Here is a 25,191-nt window from a genome sequence, read left to right as displayed (position 1 = left end):
GCTGTGAAGCCGTCGTCTCCCAGCTGCTGGCCCCAGCTCTCTGCAAGGCCTGACCCCTCAGCACAGCCATGTGCAGACCTGCTAGCTCCAGCCAGTAGCATAGCTCAGCGTGCTCCTTGCCCTCTTAAGGAGCACCAGCAGCCCCCAGCCTTGCTCAGCCATCACCTTCTCAGTGTGAGAGCACACACTGCACCGGGAACTGATCCAAGCTAAAAGTGCCCTATTTCATTTTTGTCTCTTCACTTCAAAAACAAACCTGACAGTATGACTCTGCTTATATGTGTGCCTTGAGAACAGTCATCGCTGACAGAAGGGCACGAGGACACTTGGCAGTCCTAACATCTTCAAACAGCCTTACAGAAATGTCCCAAGGGAACGAGTGGCAGCCCACAAATCCCGTCCCATTAAAGCATGTCCAGTTTAAAACCAAGCACACACCAGGTGTTCCAGCTCCTGTGATACTGCTGGGTGCACTTTGCTTCAGTGCAGAGCTGCAGTTACACCTTGCTCAGCACCAGGCCCCCTCATACCCAGTGCTGAGTCTCACTGCAAGCAGTGGGTAACAGTGCTCATAGAAACCAGGGGCAAGAATTTAAGAGGAAAGGCAAACTATTCCTCAGCTGTAAACTGGCTGTTCTCTTCCATGCCTGAACATTTCATATACTAATGTGGCCAGTCTATATCCCTCAAGACTAAGCTTTTCACTGCCCAGATCTTGCCTCCAAGATACAGGTCTGCTCCAATATGGGTAGAAACAGATGGAGAAGCTCAAATTGGGAACTGGGGATAAAGGCCCAGATTATTCCTGAGGAAGTCCTCCAGCTACACAGCACAGTATCAGCACCTTAACTTCCATTTGTCTAAAAGGCTACAATTCAATTAGTGCAGCAAATCTTCCCTTTTCTGATAACCTCCCCTGGTCCTGCACCTACACATAGCCACCACAGGAAAGCAAGAACATCCCTAATAAATCTTATCTACCAAAGAGGTGGCTAGCAAACAAAAAAAAACGTGAAAGAAAGCACCCTCCAGGTTACACAGGCCACAGAAACTAAAAGCAAAGGGCCCAAAGCACAGCACTTGCCATCAGCCTCAATTAGCAGCAAAGAAGGGTTTGGGAAAACAAGGGCCTCTTCAGAGCTGCTGTAGGGCAAGGATGAAATCCCAGAATTAAAAACAAAATCCCCACACACACATTGATATTCAGAGGCAATTAGTTTCAGCTTACAGTCAGCTCACACACATCTTACCGCAGCAGCTCTGAGAGCAATCCTGTTCACAACTGGAAATGGATCACATCCTCACAGCTCCACCATCCACATCATGCAGAGCAACTGTCAAACAAAATTACAAAATGGTTCTTGTAAGGTACCCAACTTCAGCGTAAGGATCTGACCTATTTTATTACTGAATTATTGCTCCCACACAAGCTTCCATCACAGATATCCATCAGTGCTGACATTTTTACACCAGTGAGGTATTCTCAGATACGTATACTCTTCTTCCCCATCTTAAAGATGCATTGAGCAGATTTGCCCCTCCGGGTACCTCCTAATGGCTGCATTCCCCACCCAGGAAGACCAAACAGAGGCCCACAAGCAAGGCTGGCCAGTGGAGCAATGTGCCAGCCCCACGGCCCGGGCACAGCCCCTCTGGGGGGTGGCCTGGCACTCGCTGTGCCCACACTGAAGCCTGCAAGTGCCTCTTTTCCAGCTTTTACTCCTAAGGCAACCACCCCATCATGTCTCTGCTGGCCAAGAAGAAGCTGCTGGCCCAGCTGAGTGAGGCAGAGTCCTGCCACTGCCACTAACAGCACTGCCTGGAGGGCAATGGGGCAGCGAGCAGCACTCACCCCAACCCAGAGCCCAGCCGGCTGGCAGCCAACCCCCACTTCAAGGAGCAGAGGAGCCCAGAGACACAAGGATTGAAGGACGCATCCAGGGGAGGCTGGAGTGAGGCAGGACCCATCGCAGTGCACCCCTGGCAGGACACACAGCCTTACCCAAGAGCTGAGGATGGGGGCCCTGCACCCGCTGTCTTCACCGGCTTCTTTCATGCATACTGCAGTCAGCTGCTGAAACACATCAGCTGCCAGCCCTTTGGGGGATACTTCTCCAACTTGAAGGATTTCTTGGAACCACAACCCGAGGACACGGAGGACGACTGGGAGCAGCCCAAGACCTGTGAACCAAAGCGTGGAGCAGAGAGAGCCCGCAGCCAGCCACCTCTGCTGCTGTCAGAGCCTGCTGGGTGCCCCTGGGGCCGACTTCAGCCCACTGGCACAGAGCCCCACACCACCCACAGCCAAGTGGAACAGGACGAGGCAGCCTTGGGCCTGCAGGCTGTTTCCCACTTTGTCCGTGAAACTGAAGGCAGGGGCAAGGGCACTGGCTCACCCAGGGGATACCAAGAATTGGCTGAACCCAAAGCCATCACTCCCAGACCCAGCTGTGCCATTCCACTCATCCCAGTGCCTCAGTTCAAAACATTTACAAGGGAGAGATGCTGCATTTCCTGATCAACTTCAGCAACCCTCTGGAGCACCTGAAAAAATCAGGCAGCCCCACCAAAGCCACCTCTCTCCATTATCTCCATTATTCCTGCTTTCCCCAGCCCTGCGATAACCAGCTTGCACAGCCCTCCAACCCCACGCACCACCACCATCCCACAAGGGCTCACTGCAGCACCAGCTCTACCCCACAGCGACGTGGCACAGCCAGCACACCTATAGCACTCCACACACCTCCGTTTCCCACTGCAGCACCAAGCTGCTGCCTTGCTCTGGATCAGCCCTGGCCCCTCGGAGAGGCAGCAGCGGGATGCCGTAGCACTGGGATGCTGTCAGAGCTGCTGTGGCCCATGGCCAAAATCAGCTGGACCGTGTCATGTTTTAAAAACATAAGGGAGCAGAATGAGCTGCAGAGGTTTTCTTGCTAGAGATGCTGTGCCCCTGTGCAGTTCTGTAGAGCCAACACAGACATGCAGTGGATGTTCCCATCCTGCCATGCTGTGCCCAGGATGCTCTGCAGCTCCCTAGTACAAAGCCCCTGCTCCCTCCTACAAAACCATGCCATTTTAGTGCTCAAGTATGCTGCCTTACAGCAGGGGCTACTGAGGTTATAAAGGGCTCAGGACAGCAGCAAGCATCCATGGCAAGCACACTGGCTGCTCCAAAAGGGGTGCGGGAGAGTAGCATCCAAAACAAACCTCACCAGATGGTCCCAGCTGGTGGTGTGTGGGGTATGCTTGATTCCTGGAATTAGGGCTAGGTTGCAGGCGAAAAACAGCTTCACCTTAGCAGGTGTGTTGCCTGAGAGTTTCCTGCACAAACTGAGACTTTCCTCTGGGTTTTTTTCTACATTGTTTTTGGCATCTTTATTCCAGCCCCAGGGCTCACAGCTGTTTCCTGGAGCATCCATGTGTCCCAATGGGGGTGCCACAGGCTGAAATCAATGTGCAGCGATGGCATGGAGAGGCCTCCTTGCTCTGGAATCTACCACAGACAGACAGACAGCACCTGGGATGTGATCTGTGGAGAGACAAGGAGCGCTCTTGGTGGAAGCCAGATGACCCAGGACCACTCCTGAGGAATCTGCAAACCAGCACAGAACTGCAGAGCACATCTCCAGCTGCTTTTTGCCTCTGCAAGCTCCCACTGAGCCACTGCAAATGACCCAAAATCTTTGCTGCAGCCTCAAGACTTAGTTCTCTTGTGCCAGCTGCTCCCCACAACTGTGGGGTGTCTTGAGCACCTTGCTATGAGCTGTAAAATGGAAGGAGCAAGGAGATGCTCATCCCTAAAGGGGCACTTGCTCATCCACAAAAAGTGAAAAGAAACACAGCAGGCGCAGGGGTAAATCAGCTCTGAAGGAACACTTCTGCTCTTTCCATTGCACTGGTCACTCCATGCTGCTCTAAGGGTTAGACTAGGTGAGAAGAGATCTCACTGCTGCTGAAAGAGGTCAGACCAGCTTCATAAAGCATCACAGACCCAGCCAGTTCTGCATCCTCCAGCGTGCACAGCAGAAAGGGATTAAATGTGTGGCAGTGTCCAGGCACGTTTTGCCCCAAGAGCCCTGACACCAAAAGGCACAAAGGTGACTCCAGCACATGAGTGAGGACGTGGTCACAGGGCTCAAGTCGTTCCTCAGAGACTATGAGCAAGGGCATGAGAGCAAAGTGAGAGATGCCACGATCCTCAGGGTATCTCAGCCTCACAGAGAAATTGTGACTACAGCCTGTGAGATACAGCTGGGCTGCTTAAGAACACTGCGCATCCACAGCTGACCCACACCTCTATGAATCGTGTCCACAGCTGATGTCCACAGCTCCCTCAGATGCTAGAGTAAAGCTCAGGCTCACCCAGGCTGTGTCTTTCCCTGAACTGCTCCCTTCCGCAGTGAAAGCTGGCAGAGCTGGGCCCATGGCCCCCTCTTACCTCTGAGCTGGTCACAGGGTCCCTCAGTCAAGCGCAGGGCAGGAAGGAAGCTGAGACCCTTATAGGACCTCCATAGCTGAGACTCTTACAGGTCGTTTCCAACCTTGTGATTCCATGATTCAGTCGGTTCCTTGCTGCTCACTCCCATCAGAAAGCTCCACGCACTGCTTGGGAAGCACAATGTCCCCTGGGGAAAAGAGAAAGCAGGAACAGGCCATGCAGGTGGCTGTCACCCAGCAGAAGGCCAGATCCTTCCGCCTGATGTCTACTCCTTTTTCCAGTCCTGATGTGGCCCAGAGCATGCACAAGTATCGGTGATCAGCAGCAGGGCTCAGGGAAGGATCTGCAGAATCGGAGCTGATTCAGCTCTCCAGCCTGGCAAAGGAGCAGAGCCGTAGGGCTGCCATGAGCTGCAGGACTGCCCTGCTGTCATTCAGGTGGTGAAGCTGAAACCAGCTGGCTGGCAAAGTCCCATCTTGCTGACTGATCCATAGAACCCCAGGGAAAGAGAGACAGGCTCTGCGCTCAGAAGGGCTTGGGATACCGGTCCAGGAAAAGGGCGCAGCTCACAATCGTTGCTCAGCATCTCCACAGGACCACTGCTCACCATCAGGATGCTGTGAAGCCCAGTGCACAAGGCAGCGGTGAGACAGGGAGATCACAGCGAGTCCCCCAAAAGCTGGGCAACACCTGCAGGTGGAACATGGACAGTGCAGGAAGGGAGGTGCAGTGGAATTGCCAGGTCACAGCCTGAACCACTGCGTGAGCACACGAGTAACTCAAGCGGGGGAGCCTTCCTCTCTTTCCATCTCAGCAGTGCTCCCAGCAGCACACACACAGTCAGTCTGCACAGGTCTCCTCCCCACACCCCTCAGCCCCCTTTCACCTTACAGCACACCGCAGTTCAAACGCAGAAGGCTGCATTCCTCAGCTCACCACTTTCTGCCAAACTGTTGCTGGGAGGGATGAGTCGATTCCTCTTGCTTTGATATCCTGTTCTATAGCTCCTATATCTCAAATAAAGGCTCTGTCATCTCCTTGTTTGCTTTACAGGTGGGTAGGGGCAGAGGACATCAGTAACAATCAGAATGATCAGTGCAGTGGGAGGAGGTGTAACCACAAAGGGACTAGCACAACAGAAGGGTGTTACAAAGACAAAGGAAAGTGCTCACCTGTCCCTGAAGATCCAGGCTCACAGGAAAAACTCCACAAGGGAGGGATCTCCAACCACAGATCCTTGTCCACTGCAGGGTCAGTCCTTCAGTGAGGTCTAAGGGAGGTGCAGCCAGGCTCCCCTCATTCCATCATACAACTGAACTGCCCTCACCTGCGCTCCCAGGGCCGACTGGGTCCTTTCCCCAGATGCTCCATCTGGGCTGGTGGTTCAGGCCCTGACTCAACACTCACCACAGAGCATTTCTCAACAAATAACAGCCAAAGGGGGAAATGGTTTTTCCCCTGCTGTTTTCCAGGCTGCTCTAACAATCCCACCTCTGCTGTGCCGGTCGGCAGAGCTGACAACAGGATCTTCTCACGAGCCAGCAGGATGAGGAAGTGAGCAGAGTCTTTGGAAACGTGCCTGCTGTCAGGGTGGGAGTTTGGGCCCGCCCCAGCACCATGCATTTCCACCACACGACATGGGAGGTGGCAAAGGTGTGGGAGTCAGTGGAGAGCTGGTGGAGAAGGAGAAGCTTGGATGCCTGGCAGTTTGAGGGGACATGAGGTAGCTGCACCCATCACAGCCATGGGCAGCGCAGACAGACGGCCATCAGACATGATGTGCAGGGTCTTCATGACTGGAGCTTCAGGGGATGGCCGTGGTCACTGTGGAGAAGGGAAGAGTGTGGGCAGCAATTGTGAAGACAGGGCACCTACCCTGGGCTGCAGCCCCTACAGCAGGGTTGCAGGGTTTCAGGCTGCACAAAAAACCCTTTGTCTCATTTGCTTTTCAGAAGGACTCAAAATCCAACCCCAGCACTGGCACAGCCTGCGCAGAGCACCGCAAAGGAACCCAAAACCTGTCGGCTCCCTTCCTACACCCCTCAGATCACTCCAAGACCTCTCTCTCCCTTCAGCAATCCCACCCTCTCCCAAGGCGGCAAGGACCAAAGGGCTCTTCCGTGGTCAAGAACTCTCCATCCAACTCCCAAAGCTCTCAAACACCTCAGGTACCTTCAGCTTTGTCATACCAGCAGGGAAGTGCATGCACCCACCTGCCACAGCTCCGCAAGAAGACACCACTCCCTGCTGAATTATCTGATGGGCCACGTATGTCATACCAACAGAGAGAACAGAGGAAAAAACAACTGAGAGATGGAGAAAAAGGCCCTTAATAAACCAAGGACCTTGGGGCTCTCTCATGTTATTCACTGGGACGGGCAAAGCCTTGGGAAGGAAGGGCACTGGGCTGCAAAATGCCCATCCATACGGTCACTGATCCTGGGGATGGGAAACCACTGGGATGGGAAGGACGTCTGGGTACGAAAAGGCAAAGCATGGCAAGCCGGGGGGAAAGGGGCTGAGCACAACGGTCACAGAACCCCCGTGGGGGGAGGGGCTCCCCCAACTGCCACTCTCCAGCTGTCATGGCAGGTAAGGCAGCAGCTCCCCCTGCTCTGTCGCTCCAGCTGACCCCAGCGCCCCACATCTCACCCCTGTGGCCCCGGATCTCATCCCAGAGCCGCAGAAAACACCCCTGGGACCCGGATCTCACCCCAGCACCCCAGATCCCACTCCTGGCACCCGGATCTCACCCCAAGGCCCCGGCTCTCAGCCCAGTGCCCCTTCTGCCATTTCCCCACAGAGAGATTCCCTCGAGCGCTGACGGTGCCTCTGACGCCTGACGCCACTTGCTTTGATGCCACTGTGCCGCCATCGGACCCCGCCTGGATGCAGCCCACCGTCCGCGGACCGATGCCGGTACCCCCACAACCCTTCCCTGTCCCCACTGCCACCCACCTGGCACCTCAGCCCTCTGTCTGGCCCGGCCTACCAGGTGTCTGGGGACAGGCAGCGCAGCTCCCACCCGGGGGGCTGCCATCAACGCTGGCTCAGCTGCCACCTGTGGGCCTCACCCCAACTGCGGGGCTGCACTCACCGGTGCTGCTGCTCCTACCTGGGGGGCTGCACCCAGCTACGGCTCCCCCCCACGCCCCTGCTCCCTGCTCAGGACGTCCCCTGCCCGCAGGGCCGCTGCCACCCCAGCAGCCGATGGGGCTGTGGCCCGGGGCCGTGCCCCTCCACGCGGAGCCCCCGCAGCCCGCAGGCACCTGCCTGCCACAGGCCCCCGGCTGCCCCGGCCCCCCCCCAGTTCTTTTGCAGGTACCCTCCCTGCAGGAGCAGGTGCTCCCCGTGCCCTGCACCCTGCCCGACACCTGGCAGCCGCCAATGCAGCCGATCCAACATGCCGTGCTGCTCTCGGAGGACCAGGGGCACCCAGCGCCCACCGACGTCTGCTCCCACCCTGTCACGGCTCTGCTCACCTGCAGCGCTGCCTCGCTGCAATCAGGCCGTGAGTTCAGGGGCTGCAGGGCGGGCGGCAGGCTGTCTACTCCACGGGGCTGTGGGAAAGCTGGCATTGCCCCACTGGGGATGCTCTTGTTTGGCCAGCAGTGACAACGAGTGCAGACACCCTGGAGGACGTCGCCGAGGACATCGCTGAGCTCCTGACGTGGATCAACGAGGGTGAGTCGGGGGGCAGCAGAGCTGGCGGGGGGGTGCTCGCACTGAGCGGGCATGGGAAAGCTGGCAGTGCCCCTCTGGGCATTTTCTTCCTTCTCCAGAAGTGACAGCCAACCCAGGCATCCTGCACGACACCGCAGACATGGACGAGCTGCTCACCTGGATCAACAGCGGTGAGTTTGGGAGCAGCACAGCTGCTGGGGGCTGTCTGCGCTTAGCGCCTGCGGGAAAGCTGGCATTGCCCCACTGGGCATTTCTTCCATTGCCCAGAAGACACACCCAGCACCAGCACTCTGGCCGGCGATGCCGAAATTGACCCTTTGCTCTCCTGGATGGATGGTGAGTTTGCAGTCTGCACAGATGACCGGTGGGTGTCCGCACCAAGCGGGGGTGGGAAGGCTGCCATCATTGTGCCGGGGCATGTTCTGCTATTCCAGAAGCTACGAGTGCTCTGCACAGCTGCAGAAGGGAGGGGCTGATGCAGCGCACCACTGCCACACAACCACCGAGCCCACGTGCCTCCAGCAGCCTCAACTACACTTCCATTGCAGAGCTGCCTCACTCCCCCACGGCCAGCCGGGAGCTCAGCAACAACAAAGATGCTGAACCTGGGCTCCTCAACAACTCACGTGGGCACCAGGCAGCATCCCCTCAGCTGCCCGTGCCGAGCCCTCAGGCTGCTCCCGCACCGCCATCGCCAAACAACGCACACCCGATGGAAGAGGTGCTGCGAAGGCAGCCCCGGGTGATTCTCACCCGCCTGGCACTGCCCAGCCCCCTGGCTGCCCCTGCACCTCCTGCACCTCGCACTGCACACCCCATGGCAGAGGTGCTGCGAACACAGCCCCGGGTGACTCTCACCCGCCTGGCACTGCCCAGCCCACTGGCTGCCCCTGCACCTCCTGCACCTCGCACTGCACACCCCATGGCAGAGCTGCAGCGGAGGCAGCCCCGGCTGGTTCTCCCCCGCCTCGCACTGCCACCCGGCTGCATCTCCTGCCGGCTGGCACACCAGCACCCAGGGCACAGCACCGAGCCGGCCAAGCGCCCCGTGCCTCCTCTGCTGCGCGCTGGGCGGCTCGTGGAAGAGGCGCCGCACAAACAGCCCCACGTGCTGCTCAGGCGCCTCGCACTGCCAGCCGCATGCATCTCCTGCCGGCTGGCACACCAGCACCACGGGGACAGCACCGCGCCGCCCACCAGCCCAACGCCCGCCTGCACCACCACCAGAGGACAGAGCACCGCGCACAGGCAGCGCGCTGCCAGCATCCCAGGCACACACAGGAAGCTGCCGCGCTGCCACCGTGCGCCACGCCACAAACGCCGGCGCTAGGCCAAGCTGCCGCTGTCAGCACGGCGGCCAGCACCAGGACTCGGCACGGTTATGGGCACACAGCAACACAACAACCCTTCCAGCAGCACCAGCAGCAGCACAAACAAACACCGAAAAGAATGCACCGCCAGGGCAAAGCACAGACGCCCACCGAGTCTGGAGCAGGACACAAGCTTAGCATCCGTGCCTGGCAGGAGGAAAGGGTAGCTACTGGGCATGCTGCTTCCTCCAGCACAGGTGCAACTGCAGGGCCGCCAGCCCAGAAGCAGCCTGCGGCTGCCAGTCACAGCAAAGCACCTCTCTGGAGGAAGCCAAAGCACTTGCAGTCATGCCAAGGAGGAGGGAAGGGTAGCTACCGGGCATGGATCTCGCCTGCCAGCAGAGGGGGAGGGAATTTGGTGGGGTAGCAATTCTGGGTGAGAAAATGTACTCTGGTAATATTGTACTCCAAAATTGATGGAACTGGGAGGAAGGAATTACTGGCATGGGATTTTGGGGGGGCTGGGAAGTTCATTGGAGGGGAGAAGAAACTATTGGTGGGAGGGAGCGGGGGGGGAGAAATTAATCGGGGGGTGGGAAACTGATCAGAGGGTGGGAATTTTAGGGGGTGGGATCAGAACCTGTTGTTTGGGGTGGGAAATGGTTGGGAATCTTGTCATTTATGCACTGTTTTGTACGTTTCACTATTAAATGTCCTGCGTTCCCTTTGCTACACCTCTGCCTGCAGTCGTTCATGCAGCACCAAAGCCCCCCCAGGCCCCCATGCCCACCTCTGGGAATGTTGGGGTGGCTGCAGGCAGCCAAGAGCTCCTCCAGCACCTCCAGGCTGAACATCTCCATCGGGGGCACCCAGTTTGCACAAGGAGAGTCGAGGCAACGCCGAGAGGCAACGGGAGCTTACTGGGGAACTGCACAGAGCACCAGGGGCACTGGAGAGCTTTGCTCAGCACTTGTGGGGTTGGGGGGCTCAAACGGTACCCAGCTGGCACATTTTCACCTCACTAACTTCCAGCTCTCCAACATCCCACCCAAGCCATTCAACAGGCCCTTTTCTCCAATGGGGGCAGACTTTCTCCTTGCGCCTGACCTTCCCCCTCCACCTCCCCAGGCTGCCCGTCTCCCCCCTGGGCGCTGTGTTCCACGCATTCCCACCCTCCTGCTGTCGCTCAGTGACACATTTGTCACCTGATGCTCCAGGAAGGACAACCCAAACACAAATGGTCTTTAAGCTGCAGCAGCTCAGGACCAGGCCCACAGCCCTGGGGAGCCTGGCCACAGCCACTGGTACCAGGTGCAGCAAGCACAGGGAGCAGGCAGGCAGGCACAGCACAGCAAGCAAGGACCAATAAAGCTCCCCCATTTTGACAGCCAAAACACAAACTGCCATTTCACTTCTCATGGCTCTTCCCTGAGCTCCCAAACAAACACTTACTTCAGTCCCCTATCGCACTGCAACTGCTCATAATCAATAATCAAGATCTTATCTTTCACAACATAAGCAGCTCACTTCTGCTTGTGGCAATGACGCCCATTCCCATTGCGTCCCTTCATGTGAGCAAAATCACAGCCAGCTTTCTGACAGCCTCCTGCAAGATCCTCCACAAAGCACCCAGCACTTCTGAAGAGTGACAGAAAGGAAGGGTCATGCAAACACGCACACAAGGTCCCCCCCCAGCCCAGAGCAGCCCATCACACACGGAGCGGCAGAAACACCAGTGCAATGGCAGCATATTACAGAGGCAGGAAAAGCACTGCTCACCATCTCCAAGGAGTCGCCGACAGAACCAACTCCACAGCAGAGAACCTTCCAGAAAGAAACCCTTCCCTGCTCCCAGCCAGCCCTCAACTGAGCTCCAGGAGGGGCAGCCAGGCTCCACCCCTTCCAGCCACGGAGCTCCATTGCCTTCAGCTGCGCTGCAGGGCTGACCGGGTCCTTTCCTCAGCTGCTCCTTCTCTGGGTCAGGCTGGGATTCAGCACTTCTTAGACAGCAGAGCAAAGGAAAAGATCGCAAAGCAAAGCTAGAGACAAAATACAAACAGCAAAGACAGCTTGCAGGATCCTAGGAAATAACAGCAAAGCACAGGAAGAAGGCATAAGGCAGGGTTAAGTCTGCGTGTCTGTCTGAAGGAAAAGCTGCAGGTGTTCAGTGCTGCTCCATGCACCCATCGCAGACAGCTGCACACAACAGGGCTCCAGCAGCACTGGCAGCTCCTGTCAGCTTCACTATTAAAGCCATCTGACAAACTTCCAATTCCATATTGCCAGTGCTTTAAAGAGAGAAGCACTAAAGCTGGCAAACGCACGGTGGCTCCAGACAACAAACACCAGGTGAAATGGCACTTCAGGCCATCAGCATCCCTACGTTACTGCACCTCTTTTAGTTGATCCAGAGAGGCTTCCAGCTCCTTTCGAGCTGCTTCTCATTCCCTGAGCTGGAAAAATCAAGGGAAAAATGTTGGAATGGCTCCAAAACCCGTTCAATTTTCACTTCATCCCGATTTTGCCCTGCAGTTGGGGTTTTGTTTTTATTTCTGGTGTTGCACAACAGGTGACTGAAGTGACTGACACAGCTTGGAAGTTGAATCATTCCATCAAACGTGCTGGTTTTCTTTGAAATCTCTCCCTGAAATCCATTAATTCCTACATACACTGTAGGAGGAATTTTACCAGCCCAAGCCGACTCCAGGTTTGGATTCAGCTGTCACTCCTTTCTCCCCCTGAGAAACACAAGATCTGCACCTCGCTGCCATGTCAGAACAGACCTGGGGCACAGGGAAAGGAGCCAGAGAGTGTTTCCTCTGCTGCACGTTTGATTCCTCGCCATTGCAGACAGTCATGTCTTCGAGGTTGGAGAACAGTTCTCTGAATTCAGTGACACAAACTTCTGTAAAGACTTCATTCTTACTGTCACGGTTTGGATTTTCACTTCTGTCTGAGTGCCTTCTGGGCTCTCATCTTCAGCTCTGCTGCCACTGCCCCAGGCGGATGGGGAAGGAACCTGCAGAGGGTGTCCTGTCGTTTTCTCCCCAGCAGTGGGTTCATTTTCCAAGTAGTCACACGTTCACTTTCCAGTTCAGTCTCACCTATGATGCCTACTGCAAAGAACAAAAATTAGTGGAAAACAGATGATGATGTAGCTTAATATGGAGACAGTTTCCAGCACATACGTTATAATGTAACCTCATGTATAATCAAGGAATGCACAGATGTTATAATTGAGAAATATCCAGGAAAGTTAGGCTAAGTCAGATTATTACAACAAAAGGATGACAAATGGAAAATGTCCTATCCTCTGGCTGCCGCCTCTTGCCTTCTGCAGGCCTTCTTGGACACCTATGAGCCTTGAGTGAGGCTGCATCAGTGTGAAACACCGGTAAGCTGTGGAGCTCTGAAGGGGAGCCGTGGCTCCAGGACCTCAGGAGGGGCTGTGCGTGCTCTTTAATGTGCGTGCAGTCTGCTTGTGCTATGGCAGAAGGGCTCTGACAGCTGGGGCCGTGTTTGTGTGGTCAGGAAAAGTGGGTATGAACACTTCTCCCTTGGGAAAGATTGAAAAACAGAGCCTCTCGTTGCTGCTTACTGGATGTTTTTCATCTTTAGAAACACAGGTGTTTGAAGAATGCTGTTTTTCATGGGAGAAGTGCCAGAATGTATCTGATGGACTATTTGCTGTGCCTTTCTACCACCAGAAATGCTACTGATATGATAGTAGTTCAGAAAGGCTGTGCTGTGGATTTGTTTCCTGGACTCACGTGAGAAGGATGGCTGTGGAGATGTTGGTCTTGGGCAGGAGTTGTTAGAAGCTTTTGAGAGTGGCCTCCGTGTGTTAGGAGTGATTGTGGTACCACTGCTCGGTCAGTTGGAGTGCGTGAAACAAGTCTGAAGTCTTCTTTTAATGGAGCAATGGGAAAGGAGTCTATGGATTTGAGAGCTGACTTTCAGTCTGCGCCATTTTCCAGGAGCTGGGGCGAGGGGTGAGGCAAGGAAAGTTGTGGTAGGAGGATGAGGTGTGGGAATAGGAATGTCTTCCAGTGATAGCAACTCCTGCTGTTCCCTTTCTGGCTTGGAATGCATGCTTTTTTTAATGAAGAACAAACTCCTTGTGAGCTTGTGAATGAACTCATTCACACCTATTACTGTTAGGCGTTCTTCTCCACACGGAGCTGCAATTGAAATGGACACTGCTGGTCTGATTGCCAGCCCCCTCCCGCATGCTCAGATCAGCCAAGTTTGCAAGGCCTGGCTCTTGATGAGTTGTGCCCAAGGTCAGACGGTTGGCTCTTCTCAGCCTTGAGATGTGTTTTCCAGTTGCATGCTGTGCTATTCCTGTTGTGTTGACCTCTTGAGCTGCAGCCCTAACTGGGGATCCAAGCAGACTGACACAGAAGGAATGGTTGAGATCTATGTGAGCTTGGATTGGAAATGCAGTGCCAAGGGCTGCACAAATGTGAGACAGTTCTGAGTGTAAGGAAAGGCATCTGCTGGGTGGGGGCTTTGCTGGGTGAGTGTCACCCTGCTGAAGAGCAGGCAGCTGTTGTCTTTGCAGACAGCCACATCCATGGGGATTGGAAGCTTTGTCTGCCTTCTGGCTCTTGGCTGCTGCTCTGAGAGTGGAGGTTCTTGCCCGGAGAGAAGCAGCAGCAGAAAGGATCCCATGCGTGGCCTCTGAGCCCTTCCAGACAAACCAGCTGGATTAGCGTGGCTGTGACCTTGGTTTGGAGTTCACCCAGCAGGCTTTGCCCAAAGCAGAATGAGCTGTGGGCACAGCGTCCAGCAGTGGAAGCGACCAACAGCTGGAGACAGCAGCAGCCTGAGCGGAAAGCGGCGCTCTTGAGGGAAATCCTCACTGTGAACAAAGGCCCAGAAGAAGAGAGCAGCTTGTCCCTGCGTTCACATAGTAAGGTTTTCCTTTCTGATCTGTTACCCCTCAGGCACTGCCTGCAGCTGTGTGATGTGCTCTGCAGGAAGTGCCCATGTTTCACATTCCACCTCTTGTTATAAAGCTTAGAGGCACCCTCAATTTCTGCAGCCCTGAGCTTTGTGCCACGAGAGCTCTCCAGCTTCTACCCGGGATGTGGGACTGTAACGTGTCTACTCTGTCAGGCTCTTCTTCTCTTTTCTCTTTTAAGGTACCTCTTTTAAGTACCTCCTTTAAGGTAGGAAAATTCCTTTCTGGGCCAGGAGAAGAAGAAATGCAGCAATCTTCACTGCACTGCTCAGTTTGCCTGAATTGCCAAGTGCTCCTCGTTTTTCTCATACCCTTCAATTCCCAGTCCATATTTTCCCCAAAGCAAAAGAATTCAGAGGTAACCACCTACAGTTCAGTGATTTCAGTATTTATTTCTGACTGTGGCAATCACTTCAGTTCAGAAGTCACACTTAATTTACGGAGCCTGCTTTAATTCTGACCAAGGTTGCAGTGGCAGCTGGCTTCCCAAGGCTGCAGTACGTGGTGGTGGCACAGCCTCGGGCTTCTGCATTTGTGCTGATCCCACATTTCCTTTCTCTGTCTCGCAGGTCAGCTGGTGCTGGAAGCGGCCGGCATCCAGTGTGAATGAAAGTCAGTGCAGGAGCAGCTGCTGCTGGGAGGAAGGAAGCGCAGCCTGATGGACGCTGACGCATCTCCCGGCACGGCACCAGAGGAGGCAGCAGTGATGCTGGGGGGCAGCTGCAGAAGAACACGAGGAGCTCCTCAGCAGGAAGCCACAAACCCTGCAGAAAGCTGCAGCAGACTCAGAGCACGTGTGGATGCCCAGGAGGAAATGCAGGCCCAGCGCTTGAGCAGCGCCTGGCCACGGAGTGCTGCGGCCCAACAACAAAGCTGTTCTGCCTTTGCCCAGATGGCTTTCCAAGGTGGACTCGTCTGTCCTCACAAAAACCAGAGGGCTGACTCATTCGAATGCTTGCTGATTGCTTGGGAGCCCAAATCCTCCCAGCCTCCAGCCTCGGGGAGCCTGGGGGCAACATCTCCTGGGTCTGATCATGCGGTGCCTGAGCGAGAGGATGACCCAGGCTGGTTACACAAGAGTCATCTTAATTTCTCTGTTTTGATACTTCAGATAATGCCATTGGGCGGCCCTCATGTTTTCTTACCATTTGGTACCAGGCCTGGTGACTTTGGGGCAGAGCCCAGAAGGCTGCATCCAGCCCAGGGGCTCACAGCCACAGCCAGAGGGTTGAAACCCAGCCAGAGAGGCTGCACTGGCCCTGGGCCTAAACCTGGAGCCACAGCACAAGAAGCCCGCACCAGATTCGTGCCTGAAGCCACAGCCTGAGAGCCGGCCCTGAAGTCTGAAGCTCCAGCCAGAGAGCCAGCACCAGCCCTGGGCCGTAATGCCGCGGTTGCAGCCACAGGGGCAGCGCCAGAGCCGGGGCTGACAGCCACACCTACAGCCGGGCGGGCTGGCAACGGCCGTGGAGCCTAAAGCCAGTCCTGAAAGGCCGGCACCAGGCCTAGGCCTGACGCACAGCCCGAGAGGCCGGCACCAGGCCGAGGGCCCAAAGCCAGAGGCAGAGGCCGGCACCGGCCCTGGGCACAGCTGTGCCTTCCTGTTGCTTTCTGCTGATTCCTATAGGGCTCCACAGACCGCTCTGAGGCCATGCTGCTTCTTACTGGTTTTCACTTGGCCATGCTGCACCTTTCTGGACCGTACTGCTGTGCACTCCTCTCAGATCCCACTTGTTCCTCTGGGACCCCACTGACCACTCTGAGGCCATACTGCGTTTTTACTGGGCTGCACAAGGGTCGTCTTCACTTCTCTGTTGCTTTACTTCAATTAACCCCCATTCAATCAACCCCATTCACCACATTGGGTGAGTCTCATGTTTCCTAAAATTTGGATCTGGGAGGTGACCACTCCTTTCCCTATGATGAAAGCACAGCGGTGATGCAGGCACTTGCTGAGCTCACAGTGGTTGCCTGGCTGGGAGCGTTTGTGCCCCAGCTGGAGCAGAGCTGGTGGTCTGGTGAGCGTGCTGCACACCTAGACTGAGCTCTGTGCTTTTCTGGATTGATCTTCCTGTGAGAGCCCACTGGGAGCAGCGCTGCGGCGCGTGCGTCAGCTGGGCACAGTGACCAGGTCATCCGGCTGGGCAGTGACCAGGTGAGCTGGGTTTGGTGCTGGCTGGGGGCCGGGAGGTATCAGCAGAAAAGCTGGGCTGGGGAGGAGTTCCCAGCTCCAGCGGTGCCCCTCAGCACGGCCGTTTCCAGGGAAAAGGGCTCTTGTTCAGATTCCATGAGGATGATGAGATGTCATTCCTCCCCTGGAAATTCACTGCTGAGCCCCACCTTCATGTTGGACATTGAAAAGCAAGGAGAGCACAAGCTTCTCAGAGCACAGCTCGTGCCCCCTGCCCCACGGGTGGCTGGGTGCAGAGCTGTGCAGGAGATGGAGAAGGGCACTTGCTGACACAAGCCGTGGCAGTCAGACCCAAACTGGACCTGGTGGCAGGCAGCTCTCGCAGCCAGCTGCCTTCCAGAAGTTGCCCTCCTCAAGAGACTCCATGGCGCGGCAGCAGAAAGCTGGGAAGATGCTTCTTCCTCATGATTTTTCACTGGTGGATGCTTTCTGCAGGGTTCCTGTCCAAAAGGAGACTTTGGGCATCGAGGAAGGGTGAAGCCAGCTCTTTCCAGGAGCAGGAGAAGCTCCTGTGCAGAGAACCATCTGAGCTTGGGCTTCCTCTGAGACGTCAGCCATCATGTCTCAGCATGGAGACGAGCGCGGCTGCAATTCCCGCTCTGTGAGAGCAAAGGTAGGGCTGGGTATCTTTTGCTGGGTGTTTCTTCCTTTGTTTTTGTTTTCCAGGGGAAGGGGTGGAGCGGGGGGAGCCCTGCTGGTCCTTTGGGACCTCAGGAACTGGTTGGGTTCTGCGCTCGCTGACAGCCTGGGCTAATAACATGGGCATGGCTCAGGCTGTGTTTTCCCTCAGTGACAAAGAACATCTCAGCACTCTGCTATCCCATCTCTGGCACGACCTGGAAGCTCTGTGCAAACCTCGGCTGCCCGTTCCCTCCAACGTTTCTTCTTTCTCTCCTCAGAAGCAGCGCGGCGCGGTTCCCCGCCTTTGGGAGCAGCAGCCAGCAGGCTGCCAGAGATCCCACGGCGCCTGGCAGCGCACAGAGGGACGCGATGGGCACGGGCCGTCCTCACTGCCACGCAAAAGTGAGTTTCTGCAGCCCTCTGTCATGAAGGATGGGGGAATGCCTTCTAGCTATCACTTCTGAGCGGCTGCAGTGCTGTAGGGATGTCCAGAAACCACGGTGGAAGCATTAGAAAGGCCGACAGCAGCAGCTGATGGCAGCAGCGAGACACAAGCCTGTGTATAAGTGGTGGTGCTCAGAGCTGAGTGCATTCCCTCTAGGGACAAGAGATCCGTGTCTCGACGTTTGCACCCAGTAGCGTTTTGTTTGCTGATGCAGCTTTGCTCTGCAGAATGCAGAGCTGTCAGGCAGTCCGGGGTTCCTCTGCTGCCATCTGGCAGGAATGAGAGCATAATGCTTTGTGTCAGCACACTGCAGTTTGAACACCAGTTTCTGCTCTGGCTGTAGAACAGCGTCTTCTGGTTTTGGGGTGGGTGTGGGCTAACAGGACAGTGCTGCTCCTGGTGTCTGTGCAATCACACTGGATCTGTCGTTGCAGGGACGGAGCCTGCGCGTCCGTGGGATGGTGCTGGGCACGGGGGGAAACGGAAAGCCTCCCCAGGTAAGAAGCTCCTGTGAGCTGTGGTGTGGGTGCTGCCTCTAAGCAGGGCTGCATGCAGGGCTGAGTGTGATGGAGGAGGGAGGAAAGGGCACTGCAGTTCTGTGCTGACTGCAGAAGTGGCACAAGGCTGTAGCAGAGGAAAGGAAATTGAAGAAACTACACTGGAAGACCAGAAGTTTGGTTGGCTGTGCTAAAACGTTCCTCCAAAGAGATGCTCTTCATGTCTCTGTTTCCTTTCTGTCAGATGCTGATGCAAGCAGCCTTCCAGCAAAGCGCAGCCTTGCAGAGAGGCAAGGCAGAAGCACCGAGTGTGGCACAGCACCCAAGAGAGGTATGGACACACAGCAGGCACCTGGGTTTGGTGCACTGTCTTTCTAGCTAGGCTCTCTGTCTATTCTTTCTGGGGCTGACGTTGTTGTGTGTTGCTTGAGGTATTAATCCCTGGGATCTACTATTACCTTCCTGTCCCGTTTTGTAGTCTCAACCCAACGTTCAGCCAAGATGCTAAGATTCCTTACTGTGTACACTCGAGATCAGGTTTCCTAGTATCGAGGCCCATTGTGCAGACTGAAAGTATCACTGGACTCTCGTTGTATCTCCTTGCTTCTCTTTTCTTGATTATAACAGACAGAGGTGCTGAGTCCAACGGAAAGATCGACCCGAAAGCGGTGCAGGAAGGGCTTTCTGGGAGAGCTCATCTGCAGGCTGGGGGGCTTCCTACATCAGCAGGTCCCAGCTCAGGGGGAAGACCTGCCCCTGCCGTGTGCCCCCGCTCTGTCTCCAAGTCCCTGGCTGCAGGTAAACGCAAGAGCATGGAGGAAGAGCAGCAAACATCAGCGCTGCTGCCTGCCTGCAAAAGAGCCAGAGGTCAGAGCGGAGGCAGCGTGCCGGCTCCAGCAGCACAGCCTGGGCCTGCTGCAGCACGGAGCTCCAAGCTGCGAGGTAAGCAGGTGCTGTGCTACCGCCCTGCAGGGCAGCTGCTGCCCTGATCAAGCACACCGAGGCTGCAGAGGGTTTGCTTTGCTTTCTCCTTCTCTGCAGAGGGGGAAAGAGTTGGAGCCTACAAAGTCCAAAGGCAGTGAGGTGCCACACTATGTAACCCCGTCTCTTTAACTGCCTGGTGGTCTTCTGTTTGTCCCCCTGGAAATGTCATTCACTGAGAGGCTTCCTGCTCAAATTTCCCGTCTTTTTTCTGCCTTCTGCTTTTATGGTACCCATGTTTACACAGTTCTGCTGCTGACAGAATGAATTCATTTTTATCCTTGCTTTATAGCAAGAAGACGACGACAGAAAGAGAGGAGAAGGGAATTGAAGAAGGCTTCCCTCAGAGCTGCAGCTGCACATGCAGAGGTGAGTCCTTGGCGAGCACAGACACGGCTCTTGTTGCCCTCAGTGCCTCTGTCTGACAGCCGTGAAAGATGCTGTAAGGTCCTGAGGGCAGTGATGTCACAGAAAAACACCCAGCTGTGTGTCTGAGGAAGTCACGCTGTCAGTGAGAGCTGCCCAGGCGAGCTTGGGTGCCTTCCTCTGCCTTCAGAAGGACGCTGTTGGTAACGGCCGGAGGGTTTTGCTGCCGTAAGGAGCCTTGCCATGTCGGGCACTGCGACCTTGGAAACCTCGTTCCCCCAGCAGAGCATGAATCTTAGCATAGGCAGCTGCTGTGGGAAGTAACGCCAGCGACCTGAACGGCAGGAACGTGCTGTGCTGCATGGGGCCGTTCTGCAAGTGTCCTGATCAGCCTTTCTGAAGGAGAGCTCCCCACATTGTTTCTACACTCACTCTGTTTCTTTCCAGTGCTCCACAATGAACAGCCTGGTGGAGATGATGCAGCAGCTGCAGCTGAGGGACTGAGAGGAGCAGCATCAGCCGGCAGCGCTGCGGCGCGCGGCGTTACAGGGCAGCACTGCGAGTGCCGCCCAACTCCAACTAAACTTTGGTTGTGGTCAATAAAAACATCACCAGTAGAGATGGACACAGAGCGCACGGCCCGATTTGTGCAGCGGCAGCCAGGAGCTGCTGCTCCAACGACTTCCTGGCGCACTCACACAGCCCTGTGCACTCACACACACTGCCTGCACCTCCTGGCACACCTGTGCGCAACCATCCGAACGCACAGGCAAAGGTGTGCAAAGCCACACAGCCTTGTGCAGAGCCCTCGCTGCACACGCCGTGTTCATGCACACAGACACGCACACGTGTGTGCTGCCCTGTTCTGCTTCTGGCCTTCGGTGTCTGGAGGGGGCAGCAAGAAAGAAGGGCAAAGAGAGAGAGTTTAGATGGGACGGATGGCAGAAGTCTGTCGCAATAAGGGTGGCACTGGAGCAGGGACACTGTCATGGGAAAAAAGCCAGATTGAAGGGAAAAACAGGGATTTCGGGGTGAAGTAGATCCCAGATCCTACTTGTTCTTCTGGGACCCCGCTGACCACTCTGAGGCCATACTGCGTTTTTACTGGGCTGCACAAGGATCATCTTCACTTCTCTGTTGCTTTACTTCAGTTAACCCCCATTCCATTAACCCCATTCACCCCATGGGTGAGTCTCATGTTTCCTACAGTTTGGATCTGGGAGGTGACCACTCCTTTGCCTATGACAAAAGCACAGCAGTGATGCCGAACCCAAAGCCATCGCTCCCAGACCCAGCTGTGCCATTCCACTCACCCCAGTGCCTCAGCCCAAAACATTTATAAGGGAGAGATTCTGCATTTCCTGATCAACTTCAGCAACCCTCTGGAGCACCTGAAAAACCAGGCACTCCACCAAAGCCACCTCTCTCCATTATCTCCATTATTCCTGCTTTCCCCAGCCCTGCGATAACCAGCTTGCACAGCCCTCCAACCCCACGCACCACCACCATCCCACAAGGGCTCACTGCAGCACCAGCTCTACCCCACAGCGACGTGGCACAGCCAGCACACCTACAGCACTCCACACACCTCCGCTTCCCACTGCAGCACCAAGCTGCTGCCTTGCTCTGGATCAGCCCTGGCCCCTCGGAGAGGCAGCAGCGGGATGCCGCAGCACTGGGATGCTGTCAGAGCTGCTGTGGCCCATGGCCACAATGAGCTGGACCGTGTCATGTTTTAAAAACATAAGGGAGCAGAATGAGCAGCAGAGGTTTACTTGCTAGAGATGCTGTGCCCCTGTGCAGTTCTGTAGAGCCAACACAGACATGCAGTGGATGTTCCCATCCTGCCATGCTGTGCCCAGGATGCCCTGCAGCTCCCTGGTACAAAGCCCCTGCTCCCTCCTACAAAACCATGCCATTTTAGTTCTCAAGTATGCTGCCTTACAGCAGGGGCTACTGAGGTTATAAAGGGCTCAGGACAGCAGCAAGCATCCATGGGAAGCACATGGGCTGCTTAAGAACACTGAGCATCCACAGTTGACCCACACCTTTATGAATCATGTCCACAGCTGATGTCCACAGCTCCCTCAGATGCTAGAGTAAAGCTCAGGCTCACCCAGGCTGTGTCTTTCCCTGAACTGCTCCCTTTCACAGTGAAAGCCGGCAGAGCTGGGCCCAAGGCCACCTCTTACCTCCTGAGCTGGTCGCTGGGTCCCTCAGTCAAGCACAGGGCAGGAAGGAAGCTGAGACCCTTATAGGACCTACATAGCTGAGACTCTTACAGGTCGTTTCCAACCTTGTGATTCCATGATTCAGTCAGTTCCTTGCTGCTCACTCCCATCAGAAAGGTCTTCTGTTTGCTTTACAGGTGGGAAGGGGCAGAGGACACCTGTAACAATCAGAATGATCAGTGCATTGGAAGGAGGTGTAACAACAAAGGGACTGGCACAACAGAAGGGTGATACAAAGGCAAAGGAAAGTGCTCAACTGTCCCTGAAGATCCAGGCTCACATGGAAAACTCCACAAGGGAGGGATCTCCAACCACAGATCCTTGCCCAGTGCAGGGTCAGCCCTACAGTGAGGTCTAAGGGAGGTGCAGCCAAGCTCCCCTCATTCCATCATACAACTGAACTGCCCTCACCTGCGCTCCCAGCGCTGACTGTGTCCTTTCCCCAGATGCTCCATCTGGGCTGGTGGTTCAGGCCCTGACTCAACACTCACCACACAGCATTTCTCAACAGATAACAGCCAAAGGGGGAAATGGTTTTTCCCCTGCTGTTTTCCAGGCTGCTCTAACAATCCCACCTCTGCTGTGCTGGTTGGCAGAGCTGACAACAGGATCTTCTCACGAGCCAGCAGGATGAGAAAGTGAGCAGAGTCTTTGGAAACGTGCCTGCTGTCAGGGTGGGAGTTTGGGCCTGATCCAGCACCATGCATTTCCACAACACGACATGGGAGGTGGCAAAGGTGTGGGAGTCAGTGGAGACCTGGTGGAGGAGGAGAAGCTTGGATGCCTGGCAGTTTGAGGGGACATGAGGTAGCTGCACCCATCACAGCCAAGGGCAGCGCAGACAGACGGCCATCAGACATGATGTGCAGAGTCTTCATGACTGGAGCTTCAGGGGATGGCCGTGGTCACTGTGGAGAAGGGAAGAGTGTGGGCAGCAATTGTGGAGACAGGGCACCTACTCTGGGCTGCAACCCCTACAGCAGGGTTGCAGGGTTTCAGGCTGCACAAAAAACCCTTTGTCTCATTTGCTTTTCAGAAGGACTCAAAATCCAACCCCAGCACCGGCACAGCCTGCGCAGAGCACCGCAAAGGAACCCAAAACCTGTCGGCTCCCTTCCTACACCCCTCAGATCACTCCAAGACCTCTCTCTCCCTTCAGCAATCCCACCCTCTCCCAAGGCAGCAAGGACCAAAGGGCTCTTCCTTGGTCAAGAACTCTCCATCCAACTCCCAAAGCTCTCAAACACCTCAGGCACCTTCAGCTTTGTCATACCAGCAGGGAAGTGCATGCACCCACCTGCCACAGCTTCGCAAGAAGGCACCACTCCCTGCTGAATTACCTGATGGGCCAGAGATGTCATACCAACAGAGAGAACAGAGGAAAACACAACTGAGAGATGGAGAAAAAGGCCCTTAATAAACCAAGGACCTTGGGGCTCTCTCATGTTATTCACTGGGACGGGCAAAGCCTTGGGAAGGAAGGGCACTGGGCTGCAAAATGCCCATCCATACGGTCACAGATCCTGGGGATGGGAAACCACTGGGATGGGAAGGAGGTCTGGGTACGAAAAGGCAAAGCATGGCAAGCCGGGGGGAAAGGGGCTGAGCCCAACGGTCACAGAACCCCCGTGGGGGGAGGGGCTCCCCCAACTGCCACTCTCCAGCTGTCATGGCAGGTAAGGCAGCAGCTCCCCCTGCTCTGACGCTCCAGCTGACCCCAGCGCCCCACATCTCACCCCTGTGGCCCCGGATCTCATCCCAGACCTGCAGAAAACACCCCTGTGACCCGGATCTCACCCCAGCACCCCAGATCCCACTCCTGTCACCCGGATCTCACCCCAAGGCCCCGGCTCTCAGCCCAGCGCCCCTTGTGCCATTTCCCCACAGAGAGATTCCCTCAAGCGCTGACGGTGCCTCTGACGCCTGACGCCACTTGCTTTGATGCCACTGTGCCGCCACCGGACCCCGCCTGGATGCAGCCCACCGTCCGCGGACCGATGCCGGTACCCCCACAACCCTTCCCTGTCCCCACTGCCACCCACCTGGCACCTCAGCCCTCTGTCTGGCCCGGCCTACCAGGTGTCTGGGGACAGGCAGCGCAGCTCCCACCCGAGGGGCTGCCCCCAACCCTGGCTCAGCTGCCACCTGTGGGCCTCACCCCAACCGCGGGGCTGCACTCACCGGTGCTGCTGCTCCTAGCTGGGGGGCTGCACCCAGCTACGGCTCCCCCCCACGCCCCTGCTCCCTGCTCAGGACGTCCCCTGCCCACAGGGACGCTGCCGCCCCAGCAGCCGATGGGGCTGTGGCCCGGGGCTGTGCCCCTCCACGCGGAGCCCCCGCAGCCCGCAGGCACCTGCCTGCCGCAGGCCCCCGGCCGCCCCGCCCCCCCCCCAGTTCTTTTGCAGGTACCCTCCCTGCAGCAGCAGGTGCTCCCCAGGCCCTGCACCCTGCCCGACAACTCGGAGCCGCCGATGCAGCCCTCCCAAGACACCGTGCTGCTCTCAGAGGACCAGGGGCACCCAGAGCCCACCGACGTCTGCCCCCACCGCGCCACGGCTCCGCTCACCTGCAGCGCTGCCTCGCTGCAATCAGGCCGTGAGTTCAGGGGCTGCAGGGCGGGCGGCAGGCTGTCTACTCCACGGGGCTGTGGGAAAGCTGGCGTTGCCTTGCTGGGGATGCTCTTGCTTGGCCAGCAGTGACAACGAGTGCAGACACCCTGGAGGACGTCGCCGAGGACATTGCTGAGCTCCTGACGTGGATCAACGAGGGTGAGTCGGGGGGCAGCAGAGCTGGCGGGGGGGTGCTCGCACCGAGCGGGCACGGGAAAGCTGGCAGTGCCCCTCTGGGCATTTTCTTCCTTCTCCAGAAGTGACAGCCAACCCAGGCATCCTGCACGACACCGCAGACATGGACGAGCTGCTCACGTGGATCAACAGTGGTGAGTTTGGGAGCAGCACAGCTGCTGGGGGCTGTCTGCGCTGAGCGCCTGCAGGAAAGCTGGCATTGCCCCACTGGGCATTTCTTCCATTGCCCAGAAGACAAACCCAGCACCAGCACTCTGGCCGGCGATGCCGAAATTGACCCTTTGCTCGCCTGGATGGATGGTGAGTTTGCAGTCTGCACAGATGACCGGTGGGTGTCCGCACCAAGCGGGGGTGGGAAGGCTGCCATCATTGTTCCGGGGCATGTTCTGCTATTCCAGAAGCTGCGAGTGCTCTGCACAGCTGCAGAAGGGAGGGGCTGGCGCAGCGCACCACTGCCACACAACCACCGAGCCCACGTGCCTCCAGCAGCCTCAACTCCTCTTCCATTGCAGAGCTGCCTCACTCCACCACGGCCAGCCGGGAGCTCAGCAACAACAAAGATGCTGAACCTGGGCTCCTCAACAACTCACGTGGGCACCAGGCAGCATCCCCTCAGCTGCCCGTGCCGAGCCCCCTGGCTGCTCCCGCACCGCCATC

General features: G+C 56.4%; 2 protein-coding genes and 1 pseudogene across 2 annotated transcripts in view; 2 read left to right on the top strand and 1 right to left on the bottom strand.

Annotated features, from left to right (window-relative positions):
* Positions 1–1,554: 1,554 nt before the first annotated feature.
* LOC125696474 (AT-rich interactive domain-containing protein 5A-like) lies at positions 1,555–2,828 on the top strand (annotated as a pseudogene).
* Positions 2,829–8,480: 5,652 nt separating this feature from the next.
* Positions 8,481–9,941, top strand: LOC125695658 (gametogenetin-like). The gene is made up of 2 exons (XM_048950370.1): positions 8,481–8,948; positions 9,054–9,941. Exons 1-2 carry the CDS (start codon positions 8,598–8,600, stop codon positions 9,450–9,452), a joined length of 750 nt encoding a protein of 249 aa, XP_048806327.1. The 5' UTR covers positions 8,481–8,597; the 3' UTR covers positions 9,453–9,941.
* Positions 9,942–21,710: 11,769 nt separating this feature from the next.
* The window catches only part of LOC125695654 (uncharacterized), a 90,066-nt gene continuing 86,585 nt past the window's right edge, over positions 21,711–25,191 (bottom strand). The window contains exon 5 of the mRNA XM_048950367.1: positions 21,711–21,888. The gene's annotated coding sequence lies outside the window, so the exon portion shown is untranslated. The remainder of the gene's footprint in view (positions 21,889–25,191) is intronic.

The sequence above is a fragment of the Lagopus muta genome, chromosome 7 (genome assembly GCF_023343835.1).
Source record: "Lagopus muta isolate bLagMut1 chromosome 7, bLagMut1 primary, whole genome shotgun sequence".
In the NCBI taxonomy this organism is placed as follows: Eukaryota; Metazoa; Chordata; class Aves; order Galliformes; family Phasianidae; genus Lagopus; species Lagopus muta.
The sequence above is the reverse complement of the archived record's forward strand: the minus strand, read 5'-3'. Positions and strand labels throughout refer to the sequence as shown.